General features: G+C 38.3%; 1 protein-coding gene across 2 annotated transcripts in view; it reads right to left on the bottom strand.

Moving 5' to 3' along the window:
- SOS1 (SOS Ras/Rac guanine nucleotide exchange factor 1) overlaps positions 1-22350 on the bottom strand; it is a 44093-nt gene that overhangs the window by 9268 nt on the left and 12475 nt on the right. For both annotated transcript variants that reach the window (XM_053973159.1, XM_053973158.1), the window contains exons 5-13: positions 21238-21447; positions 20644-20787; positions 18744-18854; positions 18537-18635; positions 7523-7650; positions 6107-6762; positions 1692-1773; positions 1345-1467; positions 1111-1214 (exon numbers count right to left, since the gene is read on the bottom strand). In XM_053973159.1, coding sequence (XP_053829134.1) covers positions 1111-1214; positions 1345-1467; positions 1692-1773; positions 6107-6762; positions 7523-7650; positions 18537-18635; positions 18744-18854; positions 20644-20787; positions 21238-21447 — 1657 coding nt within the window. The remainder of the gene's footprint in view (positions 1-1110; positions 1215-1344; positions 1468-1691; positions 1774-6106; positions 6763-7522; positions 7651-18536; positions 18636-18743; positions 18855-20643; positions 20788-21237; positions 21448-22350) is intronic.

Below are 22350 nucleotides of genomic sequence, written 5' to 3'. Positions count from 1 at the left end.
ATACTGTTTTTTCCTAAGACATCAGTATAATTCAGGAATCTTTGGATGTAACCCCAAAACCTACTAAACTAAAGCAATCATATATTCCTGAAGATTGGCATTCTCTACACAAGTGTAGAAGTATTCAAAGATAAAAGGAATTCCTCAACAGCCAATGCTAAGCACAACTTTGCCCCAGCACAAATCAGAATACCCAAATTAGACTCCTGCTCTGATTTAGGTGCCTTTATTTTCTGAGTTTACAGTGAGTTTTTGGGAACAAACTTTGTTTTGCCCAAAATGCACTTCTGCAAACACCTTGAACTTTCTAGTATGGGCAAGAGCACATGATTACCTCAGATAACCTAGAAAGTCAAAATAACAAACAGGGAGAAGCTTCTTCCTGTAGAGCATTTACCATCAAAGAGAATAAAATTGAAAGGCCAAATGCCTTTTTAGCTCTGCACCATAAGAATTTCATGCACCAGTCCATTAAAAATTTCACAGTAACACCCACTGAATTAGCTGCCTCATTCTCCCCTCTTTTTAGTGGCTAAATAAACCACTAAGTACTTCTCTGACATAGTCTTTTCCTACAAATTGCTCCTGTGTCTGTCTTGGCTTTCTTTAAAAGGAAACAGGAAAAGTCTGTACAATCACAACAGGCTAGGTGTCCTACAGTTCTCATATGCACTGTGAAGTAGCTGGAAACTCTTGTTTCAAGGAAATAATGGTTTCCACCATCCAACTTCACCGTGTAAAGTTTAAAATGACAATCAAAGCAATTACTCTGTCCTGATCATGACTCTGTTCGTATTATTTTTCATTATTTCAGTCCCTCTATGACAAAAGTCATTTATGTAATTAACATATTTAACATAATGTAAATTTAATTTCAGTCCCTCTACAACAAAACTCAATTTATGTAAATAACAATCATTATTCTGAACAAGAGCTAGATTTTGAATAATAGCATGTGTGTGGGCTTAAGGGAAGTTTATTTCACGCTCTTTATGAAGTATTTAATAAGCAGTCTGTCCTGTTTTTCCTGAAAGCAAAATTGATCACGCTCCATGTCCTTGAAACGGGATGCTTTAGGATAAATGTCAGCACTTAAGGAACTGTAAATACCTCTTACTGTTCCAATGAACTCCTCCAAACGTTTCAGAAGGTCAGCATCTCTCTCAAAGTCATAGAAATGGTGCTCTACCCAGTGTCGACACACATTTAATACTCTGCAAAAGCAAAGCATAAATAAACACTCTACAGCTCAGCCTATCTTCCCCGTCAGAGCAGCTGCAGGAAAGGCAGCAGGAAAGGCACTTGAGGAGGACTTTGGGCTGGCTGCAGGGATGCAGCACTCACCGCAGCTGCACAGGTTGAATGTACTCCTTCCTAAACCGTTTCAGCTCTGCGCTAAGGGGCTGGTCTCCGTTCTCCATGGCTATACGGTCGGCTTCCGTGGGCTCAGGCTCTGGAATTTCAAATCTAGCACACAAGATGGGTGTAAGCACTAAGCCTCTGTTACACCAGCCTCGGGCACAAGCTTCTCGATATAAACTTGTACATTTTACTGGCAATCCTTGAATTGGACAACTTTTTAAAAGGTGTTTGAAGCGACTCAAAACCAGCTGGAAAGCCAGAATCTTACACAGTCCACATAAAAAGAAAAAATGCACTTCATAAGAACAGTATTTTTAACAGTGGCATACCTTTCTATTAGCAAACTCAGCAACTCTTGAGGTCTACAGAAGGATCTATATGTTGTGAGAAAAGTCCGAACAAAGTTGGGATCTAAGACAAAGAATAATTTTACACTTATGTCAGCAATTACCTGTTTTTTTTTTTTCTTTACAATAACTTCAATTATCCATTTAAATTAAGGATGTCACCCTATCAATTTACAGAGAAGATGATGCAAACCGAAATGGCTTTGGTAACAATTCAAAACCTCCTAAAATAGGAGAACTTAAGCAGAATTTAAAAACAATTTTCATTCTGTTGAAGGTTCACAACAATGACTTTCCCCCCCCCCTTCGATTTTTAAAAGACAAGATTCTTTTCCAATGACTTTGAAATTAATGAATAGATGATTTTATTTATAAGTAAACAACCTTGGTTTTGACAGTGATTGGGACAAGAGAACTCAAAAAACACATCAAGTAACTTTGCAGTGGATAGAAAAGGCCTCTTCCAGGGGAGAATATTTCCCCTAAACTGGCACAACTGATAACCAGGCATGGTTAAGGCAGCCTAGATATTTTTTCACCTGACAGCTATGTTATTTATTTCACTTCTAGAAAATCAACTGATTCCATTTAAAATTACTAATTACATATCAATTATTTTAAAATATGAAAATGTGTCTTAAAAACAATCAAAACAACCAGAAAACCAAAGTGTCTCTCATAATTACAAAAGCAAACCCATTTGTTTTCAAATATGAGGAAATGCAGTGACAGCTCACTGGCACTGCATAGAGCTGACTAGAAACAAGGCTAACACTGTTATCACTGAACAGAATTAATGAGCAGATTGCAACAGCTTTGCATATTAAATCCATATCCAGATTTGAAAACCAAACCCCAGCTGGTAATTGTCCTAACACAGAGTGGCTGAAGAGGAGCTCACAGGACTTGAAGCAAGAATTCCTGTAGGCTGTAACATGTAGGACAAAAAGGCTGCATTATTTGACCTAATGCTCTACTGGATTTGTTTCCTGGAATATGGATTTTTAGGAGGTGCATTAAAATCCTCCTTAACTCTTTACCAGCATGTTGTACATTTGAATGAACATTCCAACTTCCTTAGATCCTACTGAGTTGTTCATTTGGGCAACAGTTTACTGTGAAGTGCTGCATACCTTAACTGTGCCATGTAACACAGCATTTCCTTGGAATTTTGTTGCATGATAATTCTCATTCTTAAACAACTGGCTGTTCTGCTTCTCACATGTCCTTCATTACTCCATTTTTCTAATCATAATCCCTCTCCCACCAGTCCTTGAAACTGTACAGTCTAAAATTATTTTCAAAGGCAGAACTCCAATACTTTTTGCAGAAAGAAGGTCATCCCTGTTCACATCATCTTCATCATGAAAATACACAAATTCTGCTGTGCTAAACAAGCACAGTAACTCATGCTTTCACAGCTTGCAATCTGTACACAGCATCTGCTCTAATTAAGAGATTTTGTCTACATGAAAAATAGAATTTCCATAGCAATTAAGATTTTCAGATCACTGCAAGCTCTGAGTCGTAGCTATTGTTATTTACAGGTAGGGTCAGCATATAAATCCACAATACATATTGAATTTCAAACGACGTAGATCAGAAAATCAAATCTAACTTTGTTATCTTACTAGCAAGGACTGTGACTCAAAATAGTGTACAATATATGAGTAAGTGTTAAAAAAATACAGACAACACCAGTTAGCCAGGATGTCTGCTCATGTGATAATTCTCTCTTCAATGCAGCCAATTTGAAAGCTAAAAAAGAACAATAACTGTTCTACGAGGATTTATAAATAATCACCCTTGAATTCCTTAAGAAAGGAAACGGACACTATGATGACGCACAAGCACTCAACATATCAAAGCTTTAAAAATAGAAGAGTGCTGCCCTATAGATAAAAAAAAAAAAAAAGCCAAGACTTTAAAATGTTGGTACCACCTAATCCAGCTGCTCTTAAACAAGAATTGGGCAAGAGGAGATAATGAATGCAGAAACACATTAAAACAAAGAAAACCCACCAGAATATGCAAATAGGGTCAGAACCTGAACTTCTAATTGCAGGACAGTTTCTCTCATGTAAAAATACAAGGAAAGCTGCTTTTGCAGAGGAGATTTCTCTCTGTTTTGCTGCTCCACCACAGGATAGTTTGGACAGTCTGCCACACCTCATGACCAGGTGGCCATCAGGGCTGTCTCCCTGTCTGAGCTGCTGTAGAAGCTGGATGCCTCCCACCCTTGGCAGAATTGTTTCCTTAGAGCTGTCCCTGTTGCACAGCAAAGAAATACTGGCTGATAAAATGGTTTCTCATTTGTCAAGGGGGTGAGGGATGGCAAGTAAAAGGTCCAACACCCGTATCTACAAATGAGGTAGACTGTGTGGCTCATCATATATTACAAAAAATTGAGACCTGATTTGACTACAGCAACTAACTAAACTGCAACAAATTTGTTTTTGCACCTTTGCAAAGTGCACCTGTAATTATTCCTTACACCACTTGACCTACAAAGATAAAAACCCTAGAGAAAAGCCACAGCTATAATAAGTACTGTCTTTAGACTGGCAGATCAAGGGCTGCCACAACAAGCCACACTGAATCTCAGAAAAATTGCCTCAGAAAGGTAAATACTTGCTGTTCTGGCATCTGAATATAAAGCCAATAAAGACTTTTAAGATTACCATCACACATACCCAACCCTGTGTGGGGCAAGAAAAGCACTTCTACAGTCTGTAGCTGTTTGGTTACATACCAGCAAGGCACTCATCTTCCCAGGTCTCCAAGCAGAGGAGAAGCCTTGAACTCAGCTGATACACTTGTGAAAGAGCTAACCTGGTACTCTGCAGAGCTGCTGCCCTACTCACTGCATCTCACAAGATGCAACAAAACCCTGGATGATTTACATCACAAGTGGACCATGTTTCCTGTACAACAGAGCATTTTTTGGTTGAGTCACTCTATCTTTTATTTCTTTGCTGCCCTGGAAAAGACTGCACAGAATGGTGAGAACAATGATGTTTTTCCTCACAGATAACCAATTATAAGACAGAAGGAATAGAAGATAAGAAATTATGCACAATGTAGCAGTGCAGCATCACATCCACTAAGATGTTTAAGGCTACAAAGACAAGCTGCATACATTATAAGACAACTATTTTTATCCTTTTGGTCAAAGTCTTTCAGGCCACCTCTCAGTAGCCATATTCTCAGTTTTCTCATACAATAGGTTTTGCTAATTCTTTGGCAAAAACAATGCCAGATTTAAAAGTAATAATAGAAAAGTGTCTTCCTTTCTCTAAGGCTGAGTTGTTTGATTTTAACTTTTAACACTTATGACATAAAATGATGTTGATTTTACAATAAATCATGCTTATAAAAATCAAAGTCAAGAGCTAGAAGTTTATAAAGTTACAAGAAAATGAAGAGAGGTATAAAACTGCTCAGGTAAAAACTGCCAGCACAATATTGCATTTGGCTTTCTAGTAAATGTTAGGAAAATTCAAGGAAATTAAAGAAGAGCAAGAATAGTAATGGATTGAAGAAATATAAGTATTTAAAAAAAGTAAACATAGTACTAAACTATAGGAATTAAATTCTGCTTACTCCTCACTTCTTTCAAACAAATATTCCTGATCTATCTAGGACTGAGCTGCAGAACAACCTACAACAATTAAGACTGTAAAAAGGAAGGAAAAAAAATAATTGAAAATTAAAAGCACCAAGATGCATGAAGTTTCAGAATAACTGAGACACAGACAGAATCAGGAAAAAAAATTCAAACCCCAAACACAAGCCCATGCTTTGCAGCACAGCTTATGAAAATCCTGGGCTGCTATCAAGAAGAACCACACACACTGAGGTCAGCCTGGATAACCACATGAATGTCTTTAACATGACTTCAACACAAATAGAAACCCCAAGTCAAAAGTCCTTAAATCAAATCCTCACTGAAGTTCTGATTAAGGCAAAGTGCTGAGGCCAAAGGATGCAAGTGACTGCACCTATCCAGTTGATATTGGTCTTTCCATGATATGTCAGCATGGACACAGGTAATAGCTGATAGAGTACAACCCTGAACTGGAAACACTGGGCCCACAATTCTCTCCCACAGTGCTGGCCCTTCCTGTGTCACCCAGCTTTAGAAGTCTGGAGGGAAGGCAGTTCTTGTAGCTTGGGGCACAAAGGAAAAAGTATTGTCTAGAGCTCAACTGCTGCAGGCCCCCACCCCCATCCCTTGCATGGGAACAATCTTGTGCACATGCAACATCCCATGTGAACTGCCAAGCATATTCACTTCTCACTCACTTTATGCATTTTGCTGTGTGTATTTAACACAGGAAGAGAAGCATGAACGAGTTACTACCTTGAGTTTTGGCTGCACAAACCAAGTGCCTCACCTGCATACATGTGGTATGTCAGCCTCTCGATGAGCTTCACAACAGTTCCTGCCTTGATGATGGGGATTCCAGATTTGGGCTGCATGTTCTCTTCAAACACAATATTCTCTTCAGAGTCGGGTTCTGCAAATCTATAAAGCTCAGGATTTGGAAATCTCATCTGCTCCTCTTTTTCTTCCTGTAACATTGTCACATCCAACATCCTTTCCAGCGTGCTTCTATATTGCAAAGATATCAATGCTGCCATCCAGTTGTTTTTCTCTTCAGCTGATTTAGCAGCAAAAATAACACTGTTCTCATCTTTTAAGATGATTTCAAAAGCATGTCTATACTCATTAGTGTCATCTTTATCATTGATTTGTACCTTTCGCATGAAGAACTTCTCCTTGAGTCGATATTCTGCATTGCTAGCACCAGGAAGTCTTGGCTGGCCATGATTTGACTTACAGCAAATCATCAAGCCATCAAACAGGAATATGTGTCTCTCGTGCTTTGCTCCTACACGTGTGAGTGTTCCTTCCATGATGAACTCGTTACAGCACTGTCCAATGTCTTTACCCTCCCAACCATCAATGTTTTTCTGGATTTCATTCATTTTCTTAATTGCTAGCTGCTTCCCCTTCATCTGCTGAGTATAGAACCGGCATGCGGATTCACTTCAGTGGAGGATGGGAAAAAGGCAGCCTATTAGTACACATGTATTTAAAAAAGCACAACCACCACATCATCCTTCTGAGACATGAGTATTCCACTGAGAATGCAATTTCATCATTCAATATCAGCACCATTGCAAAGTCTTAACTAAAGGATCTCATCTGATAGATTTTCTACTTATCTTCAGCAATAGATGTTTTACCTAAACACAAACAACCAGAGGCAGGCAAGCTGTGAGTGCTTCTTAGCCCAACAAGCCACTCACTTCCATAACCAACAGAACAATTCTAGATGGCATTAATTTGAAACAAGTACATTCAGAAAAAAACCAAGCTGTTAAATGCATTCATGTTCAAGCCTAAAGGTTACCCTTGACAGCACAAAAATTGTCTGGCAACAAAAATATTGAAACAATTTTAAGAGTAGTTTCAAATTCAAGAACATTCCCTTCTAACTATACAGAAAGGTACTTTTAGAATATTTTTTTATTTATTATCTGAGCCCAATTAACCCACCAATGCCATAACTTTCTACTTACCAGTGAATTCTCAGAACGTCTCAACTACCAGTTTGCAAGGACACATAGAAATTAGAACTGTTTTAAAACAATAACAAATTATCTTGGCTTTGATGTCACTTCCTCTGAAAAAGCAGGCTTGTCACAAACTATTTTGTTCATTGTTTACTAAAAGAGGAAACCGGGAGCCCTGGATTTATAGCAAAGCATTAAGAGCAGAGAGCAGAAAAACCGGAAACGTTTACCTAAGCCTTCGTTTTGCAAGGCTTTTGGAGCATATCCGTTCCATACTGCTTTGAAGATTTAGCAGGGCAGTTATTGCTTGCTTCAAGCACTCCTTATCCTCTTCATCCTCACTTTTTTCTTCCAATTGCTGTGAACATTGAAAGTCAAAGACAGGAAGTGTTACAAGCATTTTGGTATGTGCAAATCCAGAAGTTTGACCCAGGAAGAAGAAATCTAACCATCTGCTGATTTTCCGTGCTCCTGCTTGTTATAAAAGTTAATGGTAATAACCAGGTGTGCTACTGACACAGGTGAGAGACAACTCTCTGCTAAGAGCCTAATCTCACTAAAATACACACTCAGACACGCAGTATTTATCTCAAACTCATTGGATTTACCTTACAGCTCCTTAATGGAACCCATTTCAGGTGTTAAATCTTAAGAAGAACAAGCAAGGGAGGAGATCCCCGTACACACCATACTATGGAACAAGATCAAATCAGTCTGTAACACATCAACATCCTGGAACAGGCAAGCTGGACCCAAAGTTTAGCAGAATTCCTTCATCACATTTAAAAAAAAGAAGCTTACAAGGACTCTCACCTCACGAATAACAGTCTAATTAATAAATCAGGTGGAAGGGGACCTTGGAAATTATCTCAAGCCAACCTCCAGCACAACTGCAGAGCCAACACAAATCAAGTTGCCCAGAGCCACAATGAGTTTTAAATCTAAAAACTAAACTAAAACTGGGTAAGAAGGATTAACACTTAATATTTTGTGTCTAACTATTGTTATGACAGGTAAATTTTTAAAACAAGATTTGCCATGTTTAAGATCACTTAAATTGAAGATTTGCATCTCAAATCTTCATTTAAGCACTGAAACGTTTCACATGAGGGAAAAAATAGGTGACTACAGTTGTGGTTTAGGTGTCAAACTGAAATAACACCTGCAGAATTATTAATAGACAAGCATTTTGGACTATCACACACCAAGAATTAGCTCCACACAATTGAAGGGTTTGTTTTGGTGGTAGAAGTGAAACGAAGGCCAGCATGAACCAGAATGAGACACCCTTGGAAAAAGTAAAATTGTGCTGTTTGATTCCAGTGTAAAATATAAGCATTGTTCTCCAAAATCCAACAGAGTACAACAGTCATCTTTGATATTTTAATGGGTCAGAAAACAGCACTAATTTTTCCCTAACTAGAGTTAATCATTCAATGCAACAGCCCTTAATGCCAAAGACTACTTTATTTGTTTTCAGCCATAGGGATGACCACAAAGTTTATTTTAGGCAGCTTTGGTTCATGTATTGTCATCTGTTGTACTCTCAACCTAAGCAGCATTAGGTGGGAGAGCCTACTTGAGTAACAACCACTGAAATAAGTCTGAGAATGCACCACAACAAGCATTACTCCCCAAAAGATCTCAGGGACATGATATCATCAAAGAAGGAAAAGACTACCATCTTCATAATTCCCCTACTCTCCAGATTTCGTGGAGGTATCATCTCCCCTTTGCTTCAGTTTTGCAGATCTGGGTTCAGAGAGGACTTCAGACCAATGAGGCAGGTACAGCACCACTGCCAGAAGTCTTGAAAGAAAGCTTTGAAAAAGCTGTAACTACCTCTAAGATTTTGCATCTTTCCTGCACAAGCATTCAGAGAAGGCTCTTTGCCTTGTGTGCTGCCTTTTTACAAACTTCCATCCAAACAGTCTGGCTGAATTTCCTATAGTTTCTGGGTTGCTACTCTTGAGCAGTGGAAGAGATTGTTTAAGCGTGGTCTCCTTGAAAATAAGCCTTACTAGGTCCTACAATATTCTGTACATTCTCTTCAGAAACAAAACTCATAAAGATTATCATTAACATTCATTACTGCAAAGCATTCTGCTCTTATGTTGCTTTTTACAGCAATCTCTCTCCAGTTGCAAAAATGTAGGTATTTATCCATGTCCCAAAGCAAAACACATACTTGCATATGGAGAAAGCAGTTAATACTTTCCCAACAGGATCCATTGGGAGTAATCCTATTTCCAATGGTAAACAGAAATGAAATCAAAATCCAGTGAGTGTAATTATGCTCCAGGTTTAACATTTAGAAAGTGCTGTGCAGAAATGTGTGTTGTCTTCTGCATAACACCAATACAAATGGCAAATCAAGCAGTACTCTGAACCACTATGGGGACACTTCTCTGGACATAGGAATTTGGAAGTTTATATTCCAGCATGGTACTGTACAATTACCAAAACCAGACTTAACCAGAATTCAGTGTAAATTAAAGCAATGATTTCATCTTACACTGCCCTTGGATAGTTTAGAAAAGGTGGAAAGTGAAATGGCATCACTGAAAAGCACCTAGAAAATATCTCTGCAAATCCTACTCATTCTTCTATAGCTGTGCAGTGCCCCCTAATGAAGAAACCAGGGAGATGCTGAGTAAGTGGTGAGGGGGGTTTTGTTTTGGGGTTGTTTGCTTTTGTTTGGTTTTATACAGGAAGTGCACTGTATACTACAAAATGTATTATAATATTAAGTGAAGGAAGTGCAGACTTCTGATTATCAGTAGTATTACAGAGATTGTGGGTTTTAACAATCTTATGAGAAAATATTGGCTTATCATTCATATGATTCATAATACTACAGGCACAAGACCCTGTTCATTCAAGGAAAACAAACCTGGAGAATAGACTGCTAGGGAAGTCTCCAAAAAAAAGAAAGTACTCTACATTCTAGGCCATAATTTCTGAAGAGACATCAACAAGTGGAACACAAGGTATTTTGTTCTACCTGTTGCATACCACAAGGATTACGTATTTATAAATTCCAAAGAGATAAAAAAGAAATCCTTCTCATGCAGTGCACAATTAGACTGTGGTAGTCAACCTCTTACACTGTCAGAGAAGCATCTCTCTGGAAATACAGGGATAGAAAATACATATGAGAATATGCAGATACAACCATTCCAGCAGGTGTCATGACAGATGTGAAGTCTTGTATTTTAGGGTTTGCATCACAACCTAGACTTCTGTCTTCCCAGAAGATTAAGTCTAAGCACTGAAATTTGTGAACTGCAAGTTCCCCAATTCCTCTGGGAATCAAGACCACAGCTTCAATACACAGAAGACAGAGCTATTTTGTTCTCAACAATAAAAACCAACAGGGTTTCTTCTCTGACCAAGGCAGGCAGGTCTGCTGGCACTTTGCCACAAACCAATCCTGGAAGGTGGCTCAACAGCATAGAGATACCTGAGAGCACTCTCTGACTTCTTGTAATTCCTAAAAAAACCAAAAAACACCTCAGCCCAAAGCAGCAGTGTACTGGGGACAAAAGAAAGTGTTCTCATATCTAGAAACTTTAATTTTTAGCAAGCATCAGGAAATCATCTGGGACAGTACATGGGGATAACTGCAGGGAACACTATGCACTTCTGAGAAATGCTAGAAGATTAAAAAGCATCTTGCACTTGAACTTTGAAGGAAACTCCACATGCCATATTCCTGAACATATATACACAGCTTCAATGCACTGAAATTTGAAAAGTCATTTTGCTTTCATATAAACTCAGATAATCTTGAGCACAGTGCAGTAAAAATACTCATACAGTTATTTGTTTATTTACATCTACATTACAGCAGGAGTGTTAGTTGCACTGACAGTGGAACAGAACTTAAATCTTACTGAAGCAATGATAAAAACCTTTTCTCCACTCAAAGTTTAATTATGCCTTCTCAGTTTAATTTTAAAAAGTTACATAAAATAGCACATGTCAAATATCAAACCCCAGATACCAGATAATTATTTACAAAAAGCCTTTAGCATTCTCTTGGAAGTACATTTTAAAAGACACAGAAGCTAAAAGGCCCTCGTCTTTTATTTCATGTTATGTTTAACTCAAAATATAAAATATGATCAACCCATCAGGAAGCATAGTGGACAAGTAAACCATCAAAACAGAGGAAAACAAAAAGCATTTCAACTTTTAGTACAAGATTCCTTGTTCCTTCACCTCATAAAATAGACTTAAATACATCTTAAATAGACTTAAAATAGATGCTAAATATATGTTGAAAATTCAAGTACATCAAATGTCATCCAAGCCCAAAAAATGTAAAAACATTTGGGCTGAAGAAACATGTGAATTTAAGGAACTGATACTTTGATTACTCAATGTGAATGTTCTTATTTGGGAAGGTTGTGTGTGTGTATGTGTGAAATTAAAATAATTACATTTCAGAATTCAATTGCATTACTCTGAAGTGCCATTTTGAAAATCAGGATGGACACTGAGGAAAAGCCAGGAAAAGCCAGGGAGAATTATTATTATTTAATATAATTATTATTATCATTGAGAACTATGTACTACACAAGTCTGTCAGCTGATGTTTCACCAATTTAACAGTTCCAAGTTCTCTACAACAGGTTCCTTATGTGGCCAATTTGCCATTAGCATTCCCATGAAGAGGTACAGCTTGTCAAAAGACCGTATTTCAGATTTGCTCCAGAGCTATGGCACCCTGCTAAGTGTTTCACCTGGTGTCTGCTCAACAGGAAGAGGTGCAATTTTGCTCTCAGTTTTTGCAATTTTGCTCTCAGTTTCTGCAGCTGGGAAGGGATTCATGTACACAATCGACGTTAGGTTACACACTCAGCCTCTCCTTCACCAAGGAAGGGATGAAAAAGCAAAGCCTTTTTTCCAAATGCCTTCTCTGAGGTTCTCACAAAACTATTTCCTAAACATTCAGACTTTTTGTAGGCCACTAGTAGCCATTTATGCATTTTACATTCCATTACTGGGAATGGCTACTCTGCTTATAGGAGGCCTTGACTTCTCCAAGTACAGAAAACCCATTTGCTCTGCATTTTTCAGAAATAATGGGGTTTGGTTTTTTGGTTTTTTTTTTGCATGTGCTGATGTCTCTTCCACAGCAGCATCATTACCTTTCTGCAACAAATGTACAAGTTCACACAGATCCTTCCAGAGCCTTCATGCTCTGAAACTCTCTTCTCTTTTACTGTCACTTTGGTTTGTCTCATCACTATTAGCAGACCTGCAGAATACATTAGAAATTTAAAACTCATAATTTAGTTCATAACATTTAGTTAGATCAGTATTTGAAATATCACAGAATATTTACCTATGTCCTTCCACACTTGTAATTGAGGTCTTCCCTTTTCTTTCCCCAAATTTTCCATCAAAGTAAAGACAATGCAATTTGAAAACATCTTCCCTTTCTTTTTTAATTCCAAAATGGATTAAAATCCACTTTTTCTGCTTTGAAACAATTCAACTCTGATCTTTGCCAGAAAATTTTGCAAGGCTGTAAGCAAAACTGGATGACACCTCTATGTTGGGACAGAAATGTATGAATTTTTGAACAGAAATGTATGAATGGTTGAATGCTATGTAAGGTGAATGCACAATTTCAGAGACCATTCTGGGAAGCAAGAATCTTAAGCTTAAAATCTGTTGATTTTAAGAGGAACCCCGGTGGTTAAGTAAAAAAACACAACAGGTGAAATGAAATGAAACAGCAAGTGACAAGAAGAAACCACGAATGGAGTTTGTTGTTCCACTTGTGTTTGTTATTTCCTTCATATATCCATCAGTTTCCATTGAATATCTTGAAGTTTTGACAGAAAACATAAACATCCACTGTTACAAGAGAAAGAAAGAAAGTGGGACTAAATCCACAGCTCCACATCCAGAAGTATTTCCAGTGAAGAGATGCAAGCATATGGAAGTCTTAACCATGGCACTACCTCTCTCCAAGGAACTGCCTTTTGTACACAAGGTGGGAGAAGAAGAGGACAGGGAAATACACGACAGGTTTTAAAAGATTATGCAACAATACAAATGTAGCAGAGACTGTATCACGACTGCCACAGTCACAAAAACTAGGAGTTGAAAATCCCAGCTAAAATAAGCTTCTTAATATTCAGTCCTTGATGGATTTTGTCAAAGGTTTTATTTAGCAGGGGAAAAAAATCAAAATTAGTGCAAATTGCTGTAACACCCATCCATTTTCACGGGAGCTTGGCCTTGGGTGTTCAGCACAAGCTGCTGCCATAGAAGTTGAAAAGCTCTCTACCATCACTAACAGCAGCCACTGAAAAGTGGGAACAAATCAGTTAATACAGCTCTTCTACCTCCCACAGGACTACAGAGCCTTTGCCATGCAGGTGGTTCTGGAAAACTGATTGGAAAACAGGAATTGGAACCCTACGGTTAAACACGTAAGCGAAGTCGTAAGTCTGGAGTTCAGGACGTGCTTCATTTGATTTCCCAAAAAAGTCTGGCCCTGTGACATCCTCCTCCTGCCTCAAGGGATCAAAGCACAGCATTTGTTGTTTCAGGTCCTGCAGGATTGATTGACACAGCTCAAGTGCCACTGAGGACTGTAAGGCAAAGGGTCACAAGGAATATTTTACGCTCACTTTTGTTATATTTTTTCCAGTTTTTGCAGAAAAGCAATTTTAGAGGGATAATAGAAAAAATATTCTCAGAGGTACCTATTTAGAAAGGAAAGGAGATTATTAGAAATTATTAGAAAATTTCCTGGAAAGAGATATCTGCTTCTCAAAATCCCAGATACATCCTGTATATAAGGAAAAAAACCTATGAAGCAAAACATGCAGCCCCATTACAACTCCTCATCAGATGACATAAATCACTGCCAAATCAAGTGACAGCCATGTGCACAGATTCATCTGATACAAACACAGGAAACGCATCAACGAGTACCACAGCTACAAAGAAAATTAAGGACCAATTCCTTTGATTAACAATAATCAAGTTTCTGGGAAAAGTGCACACACACCCACAAATGTGTGACAAAGTTTTATTTTCCACTATCAACTTCTCCCTTTTGGCTAAAGAACAGACAACTAACTTAAGGCATAAACCCACCAGCACTTAAAGGAGAAAAGAAATAGAAATATTGTCAATGAAACCCCACAAGCACAAAATAAATACAGAATCTCATTTCCTCATTTCACCTGGCTGTATCAACTCTGGCTTCTACCACAGGACACAACTCCAGTACCTGTACAACATTCCAGCTGTAATACAAGTCTTAGCTCAACAATATGAAGATTCTTACATTTTTAACCTACTGTCACATTCTAGAAAACCTCTTCTTAGACTTCAGTCCAAATTTTACATCACCCCAGCTTTTTCTCCCAAGAAAAACCCAAATACACTGCGTAATCCTTATCACACACTAGCAACACTTTGGCCAAGCTACACTTTCTTTAACACACAGACCTCCAGCTGTCACAGAGACCTGGAACTGCACATTATCTCCAGTGGATATAATAAGTCATCCACATCTGCAGCTACATACACCAAGGTATGTAAAATAGTCATATTTCTGCTTTTTATTTATTTCAAATAGTATTGTGCATACAAGTTACTGTCTTTGGAAAGAAGCACTGAACAAAAAGTGATTTTCATAAAATCTTATGCTGGTATTAAGTGAATAATTTCTTGAAATAATTCACAGCTAGTTCAAATCCATTATTTACTGGTTTTAACAATAATTTAAAGATACTTTGCAAATAGACTAAAGCAGCAGAACCTGTTAATCACAGTGCTCATACTGAAGACAAGCAGTCCAGACAGTGTTGTGAGACAATGATCTATAATTGCAGATATTGTAAAACCTTTGCAGACTGACAAAGTTCAACTAATTAAGACTTTGATTCTCCACCCTGGGCTGGGTTACACCACTTAGAGATGGGATTGCAAACTGAATTCACTCAATTTGTTACACTCTGGAACATGACACTGTTTGGTGATACCAGGCTGAGAATCAAAGTGAAGTCAAAGCCCAAAATACTTTGGGATGTGCTGCCCAATAAAACACAGCAAGAAACTTAGGGGATCAAGCTCAAGATACTCTAGTCCTAACCTAACATTGTACTACCTTGTGCCTTCTTCAGCAACATGTAACAAATTTAATACCAACAGGTTGGGAAAAGGAGAGGTTATCATCTTGAAAGACCATGCCAAACCAGAATTATTATTTTTACTATTATTATTAATTTTTTTTTATTATTATTTACTATTAGCATGGTGAAAGAGGAAGACAAAAAGTTCAACTGAGGAGTATTTCTACTTGAGCTGAATTGCCAGTCAGTAAAACCTGAAAAGTTACTTATCATCTAAGAACAAAGTTTGAAAAAAAAAAAATACCACATAATAGATGCTGCTGTGAAATGAAAGCATCCTGAGATTTTTAGTATATAATAGACAGAATTCCAATTAAAATATAAATATTAAAAATATTAGCATTAATTTAAAATATTAAAATATATTAGCAAAGAGATGATAGTTACCATTCCTAAGTCATGGGACTCAAGTCTGCACTTGGCTTAAAAAAATCCCAACCACACAAAATCCCTACCAAGTTCTCCTGTTGCCCAGAATATATTGTTTTACCTAAGCCATGTTTATATATGCTTTGCAGCATTTCTACCTGGAAGAAAAAAGAAGAACTTTAAAGTAATCTATTCACCCAATGAAAGAGTATCATACATGCATACAAATATGCAGCATTTAGAACAGTGCCCAATTCAAAGATCTTGAAAACCTCTTTCTTCAATTACTAAATATAATAATGATTTAGAAAAGCTCATTTATTATGTGAACATCTGCAGAAAAGCTGCTCCTATATAAAAGTTTGAGGACTTTCAGGTTGGTTGAAGGAAAACACAGCCCTTAGTCTTATGCTAATTACCCAACAATGTAACAGCAAGAAGATTCAGCTAAAAACAGAATATGCATTTGTGCATTCCTGGTGCCCTGGACAACTTCAGGAGGGCTTTAGTTTCTAAACAGGATAACCTTTAGTGAATGGAAATTTACTTCTGTTTGTCGTCTGGATAGTTAGAAGGTAACTGAAATAGATTGCATTTTAAATAGATTACTTACAAATATACAACATTATACAAAACAGCTCAAAGATAAATGCTAACTTCTCTATCCTTAAGTACATCTATATTCAAGAGAAATCAAACGTTTTTCCACATGCTACTTTGCTAACATTTTGTCTCTTCATTACCAGAGGTCCATTTTCATTGCATTTTTAACTTGATTATTCATAGACATGCCTGCAATCACTAACTCAGGCCTCTTACCACACAAGAGAATTCAATATCTCCTATCAGTGGAACTGTCAGGATGATATAATTGCACAAATATCCTTCTGTGGCAGATAAAAATCAAGCTGGAATCTGTTCAGAGATTCCAGATATAAGGAAGAAAATATTACTGCTAGCAAAGGCTATTTGAGGCAGGGATTCGTATTGAATTGCACATTGATGTACTCATTGACAGCTGAAGAAGCTGCCACCAGAGATGATATCTCTCTCTTCATGTGCACCTATTATCCATCACTGCCTATTTTGTGTACATGATATGTGTGTGCTGACAGACCACAGTGACAGGTGTCCAACTAAAACGTGACAGGAGCGACATGGTGGGAAGAAAACCCGGGAGGTTATTATCAGATACAGAATAAAATCCAGCACAACAGTATCAGACTGACAGGGTAGAGGAGTTATGTGTGTTTCTGTGCGCAGAGCATGAATGTGAGAAGAAGAATTTTTCACAAAGCAGAGGTCATGAGTTGCAAAAAGACTGATAAACTTTGGAGGGGGTGGGAGGGTGTCAGCTTAGACTCCAGCCTGCCCTAGAAAAGGCAAACACGGGCTGCTCCCTGTTCCATAGGCACACGTGCTCTCCCTTCCCCCCTAAAACTGCCAGTGGCAAGAAGCAAGGCAGGATGGCTGGGTGTCAGACAACAGTAATCCCTCATGCTTTGTCCATTAGGTAATACAGTGCCATGCTCACATGGAAGTATGCAAAACCTTCAGTACTGCATTTTGAGACTGTGTGATAACAGCGTGAGCAGAGAAACCTTATGTCTGTGCAGGTCTTTATTGTACAAAATGCAAACAAGCTGTGTCAAAGCTCCCTTCCAATGGACTGCCATGAAAGGAAATGCTTCGTATTTTAAAGATTTCTGAAGTCAAACCAAACCCATGAATGAGACAAACAAGTCAGGCACACATCCTAAAATTTTTCAAAAAACATGTTATACAAGACGTGCTACGTGCCAAAAGTGTACATGTAGCTAAATCAGTAAAAATGGAGTTACAACTGCAGACACTTATACTCAAAGATGAACTACTGGCTTATCCAAAGACAACCAACCAAACATTCAAGGAAACACAACAGATTTCTTAAAAATTGTTTTGGTTTTCACTTGTTTGGGTTTTTTTTGGTTTTTTTGGTTTTTTTTTAGTTTTACTTCTGATACAATTTTCATAAATAGTTGTTTGAAACACTGTATACCCTATGAATTTCCATTAAGCCCAAAAGATGATCCTACTGGAACATTTTCCTCAAAATGCTTTATACTCCCTAAAGATCATTATGCAATACTGATACGTGACCCAGAGAAACGTTCTGCAGCTATTATATATTATTGTTACCCTATCAATGCAAGGTCTAATTACAAATAGCCCAAGTATAAATATTAACCAAGCCTTCCCTTTGAAGGAAAGATATCACTTTACAATTCCTTGGGATGCACATGGGAAGAACACTGAAGCTTTTATTAAAATAAAATGAAGTCTGAAGGGGAATCTTGCTGTGATTTCAAATTTACAAAGTAACAGCTTGAGAAAGCTTGGACATTTCTTGTAACACAGCCATGTGCCATCACCTCCTAGCACTGTTGAAACAATCATTCCAAGAATATGAGTGTGTAGATCTCTACTGCTTTCTAGATTGATAAGACTATTCAACAGAAATCATTATCAGCTGATATCAAATTAATTATAGCATCCACCTGCAGAGCACACAGCCTGCTTTTCTCTCAACACAGCAGTTTTGTTATTCACATTCTAGTAAAAGATTTTACACCTAACTGAGCACACAAAGCTCTCACCTAACACTGAGAACCACGAAAAAAAAAACCCAAACCCCCCCAAACATATCAGATTTACACAATATTCTTACTTTTAGCAGTTCAAAATAATGAAGACAGTGGTAAACAGGGGCGAGGAGGAGCCGGGGTAGAACATACTGAACAGCTTCTTTAAAGCCTTCACCTATTGACTAGAAACAAAATAAGTTTCAGTCTTAAACCAATACATGTACTGAAGCAATAAGACAAGGTAATTAACATGGTAATATCAACAGCATGTCTTATTTAAGGCAAGTTACCTGTAAATAAAATGCTGCTCCTGGCTTTGATAATTGACTTAGAAAATGATCGTGAAACCCAGGTCGTAAAATATCTTGTGCATATGATTCATATGGATCAAATGCTAGTTCCTAAAAAGAGATACAGAATAATTTTACAATCATAGAATCCCAGAATGGCTTGGGTTGGAAGGGACTTTAAAGATCTTCTAGTTCCAATGCCCCTGCCATGGGCAGGCAAGCCATCAATTTACAAAATTGATTTAACATCTAAACTTCCACATTTCTTATAGAAAATACATATCCTACATAGGAGAGACTTTTCTGTATACTTCTTCTGCATACTTTTCCCAATACATTCTGCAGACTTTTCCCATACTTTTCACTTACAGAGAAGAATCCATACTTTTACATGCACAGACTCATGGATTAAATCAGTCTAAAAGAGATCTCAGGAAACCAACTGGTCCAATTCTTTGTTCAAAGCAGTGCCCGCCTCAGGGCTAAAGACAGATGCATCATTCAAGCTGGCTGAGAATGCTCAGGGTCTCTCATCCTGTTGAGCTCTAACTCTAAGAACAGAGGCACCAAAACGTCTCTGGGCAGCCTATCCCAATGTTCAATTGTTTCCATTGCAAATTTCCTCCTCTCCCCCCAGTATCTAATCAGGATTCATCTTTTTGTCATTTTCATGTCCTCTCACTCTTCTCACAGTTCTCAACTGAGAATCTGCCTTGGCCATCTTCACACCTTCCCTTCAGGTAACTAAAGACAGCAGTAAGATCTCCTGCTTCAGCCTTACCAAGAATCAACAAAACCAGCAGTCTCAACCCTCTTTTGTGCATCGTGGGCCCCAACTCTTTAATCATCATGGCAACCTTCACTACAAGCCTATCTTGCCTCTCCTGTAGCAGAAAGCCCAAAACCAGAGACAGTACACCAGATTTGGTCCCAAGTTCTACACAGAACTGCCAGCTACACGTTCCCTAATACAATCCAGGAGCTAGTTAGCCTTCACATCCCATCTCCAAGGATCTCCCAGCCCTGGCAAGCAGTGCTGCTCCTCAGCTGAGACATTGAATGGGGTTGTTTGCTCCCAGGTGCAGAATTTCATGTTTGCCTTAACTTTAGGAGGCTCCCTCCCATAGGTCCATGTCTCCAGCCTGCCAAGTGCCACAAGCAGCAGCTCTGTCCTCCTGTGTGTTCTCCCACAATTTGGCAGCACCTACCAACCAGATGAGGCAGACCTCCTTCCACAACACCAATACAGACATTAAACAGTATCAAACCCTGAGGAGTGCTGGCAACCATTGGCCTCCAGGTGACCTTTGTGCTGCTGATAAACAATCCTTCAAAAGCCTGACAGCTCAGCCAACTGCCCATGTTCTACAATTTAACCAGCTAGGCTGCACCTCACCCATGCCATGACAGACTGTGCTGAAGGCCCTGCTTAGTTCAGATAAGAGATAATAACTGCTCTTCCCTTTGTCCACGGACACAGCCATCACTCTGAAAGCAATCAAGCTGGACAGCTACAGTTTGTCCTTTGGAAATCTGTGCTGGCTTTTGCCAACCACCATCTAGTCCTTCACGTGGCTGGAAGTGAAGTCCAGGAAGATTTGCTGATCTTTGGGACTACAGAGAGGCTGACCAGCTCCTAGTTTTACAGGAACCCCCTCGTTAGTGTTGTTGAGTTTTTTTCACCTCCACTCTCTGAACTTTAAACAGCCACTCTAAAAGCTGAGATTTAGACACTAAAAAGATAAGAGCACTTTAAAAAATGGACAGTCCCTTCATCACAGTGGGGTTGGAAGAAGAGATCTGAAACTGAAGAAAGCCAGATGGAACAGAGATCTAACTGCAAGGATTAAAATATGAATAGCAAAAAAACCCACCAAAACCCACAACAACATTCTCTTACCTCTGCCATATCTTCAAAACAGCTGCCTACTAGTGGGTGAGGACTACCTTCATCTGTCATTTCAACAGTGTCCTCTATATGACCCAGTAACTTCACACTAAGTTCATGGATGTCTGATATACGACTAAATATATTTTCCACATCCTGCAACAAAACAAGACAGAAGTCAAACGTGCAAAGCTACTCTGTTCCGATGTGAAAGTCAAGAACTTCCTTAAATAGAACAAGATTTTACAATCATTCTATAATATACTTTTTCTGTCAATTATGTCAGATCAGAAAATGTATTTTAAAAATAACTACTATATAGAAACATATAAAATGTACATTATTGAAACGTGGCAAAGAACACTGACAGATATTAAAATTACAGGCCTGTAAGTGAACATAAGTAAATGAGAAGGTTTCTTCCACAGTCCTACAAGTGGAACCTGCAAGTGCTCTTTTACTATTTCCTTATCAGAACTCAAGAAAAGTGCTTTTTCTATTACTGATACATTAAACTCAACAAGAGTTAGGTTTGGGAAGTACCCATCTATATTTATAGATATTATAGTAGGTGCCTTTTGTGCTTGTGGTTTGTACAATACTTACATGAGATGAAAACAGTTTGGAGTTGGAGGCATATGGCTCTCTAAAAACTCTGATAATGAGATTCAGTTCCCTTATATATTGTCGAACTTCTGCCATAAATGACTTCACTAGGTCATAATAGGTTTGCTCCCCTGAGGTGGAGGGTTCTTCATCAGATAAAGTTAGTGCACTTAAATCTTCTACATCTTGATGGAACATATCCATTAATACCTAGGCAGCAAAGAGAGGGAAATCCACAAAATGAGAACCCCTTTTTGAGACTGACTAGTAAGTTACCAATACAGAAAGCCTATTATTCCCATGAAATCAGACTGATAATCAATAAGATATATGTATTATCATTCTGCAATCAGGTGAGCATTACAAAACCAACATCCATTGCTATGAATTTGCAAGTCATTATTTGCATGGCAATTTCTGAAGACTCCCAGTCACTTAGACCAATCCAGGCATCTCTCCAAGAATGTGGTCTTAAAATCAATTACAATTTTAAAAGGTGAAGTACACAAAAACAATTAGCATTTAGCTGTGTTCTATTGCTCTGAATCAGCAGTACACAAGCTAAGTTTCTGAAGATACTGTCTGAAGTTAAAAGGTGTGTGTATTTTGGCTTTTCAGCTTTAGCTTTACCAGGAACTCACACATGATCATGCTCAGAACCCTGTGATCTACCTAAAATGAAGACTGGCCTGTCCACAGGCTACACATGGCCCAGTTTCTGTCCTTAACTGCTGAACTCTCTTGTTAAAATGAGCCCTTGAGGAAGGGCAGCAGCTTCAGAAACCAGTCCTGTTGCTGAACTACACACACAACAGGAACTCTAAACATTCTGACTACCAGAGGTCGCAGTTCATACCCAAGCAAGATTAAACAAACACAAGTAATCAGTAATTTAAAGTTCTCAACAAAAGTGGATCACTGAACACTTCTTCCAAATGTGGTGTGTGAGCCAGGAGTCATTACAATGACTCTCTAAAAACAGAAAAATGCAGAACATTTTGCATGAAGCCTGACTTCTGAAGGTCTAAGAACAGAAGGTGATTTGTGCTTCAGAGTCAGTGACTGTACAAAAGAACTTGGGTTAAAATGAGAATCCTAACTAATTCTGGGGAA

Source organism: Vidua macroura, chromosome 3 (genome assembly GCF_024509145.1).
Source record: "Vidua macroura isolate BioBank_ID:100142 chromosome 3, ASM2450914v1, whole genome shotgun sequence".
In the NCBI taxonomy this organism is placed as follows: domain Eukaryota; kingdom Metazoa; phylum Chordata; class Aves; order Passeriformes; family Viduidae; genus Vidua; species Vidua macroura.
This window is presented reverse-complemented; position numbering and strand designations above follow the sequence as displayed.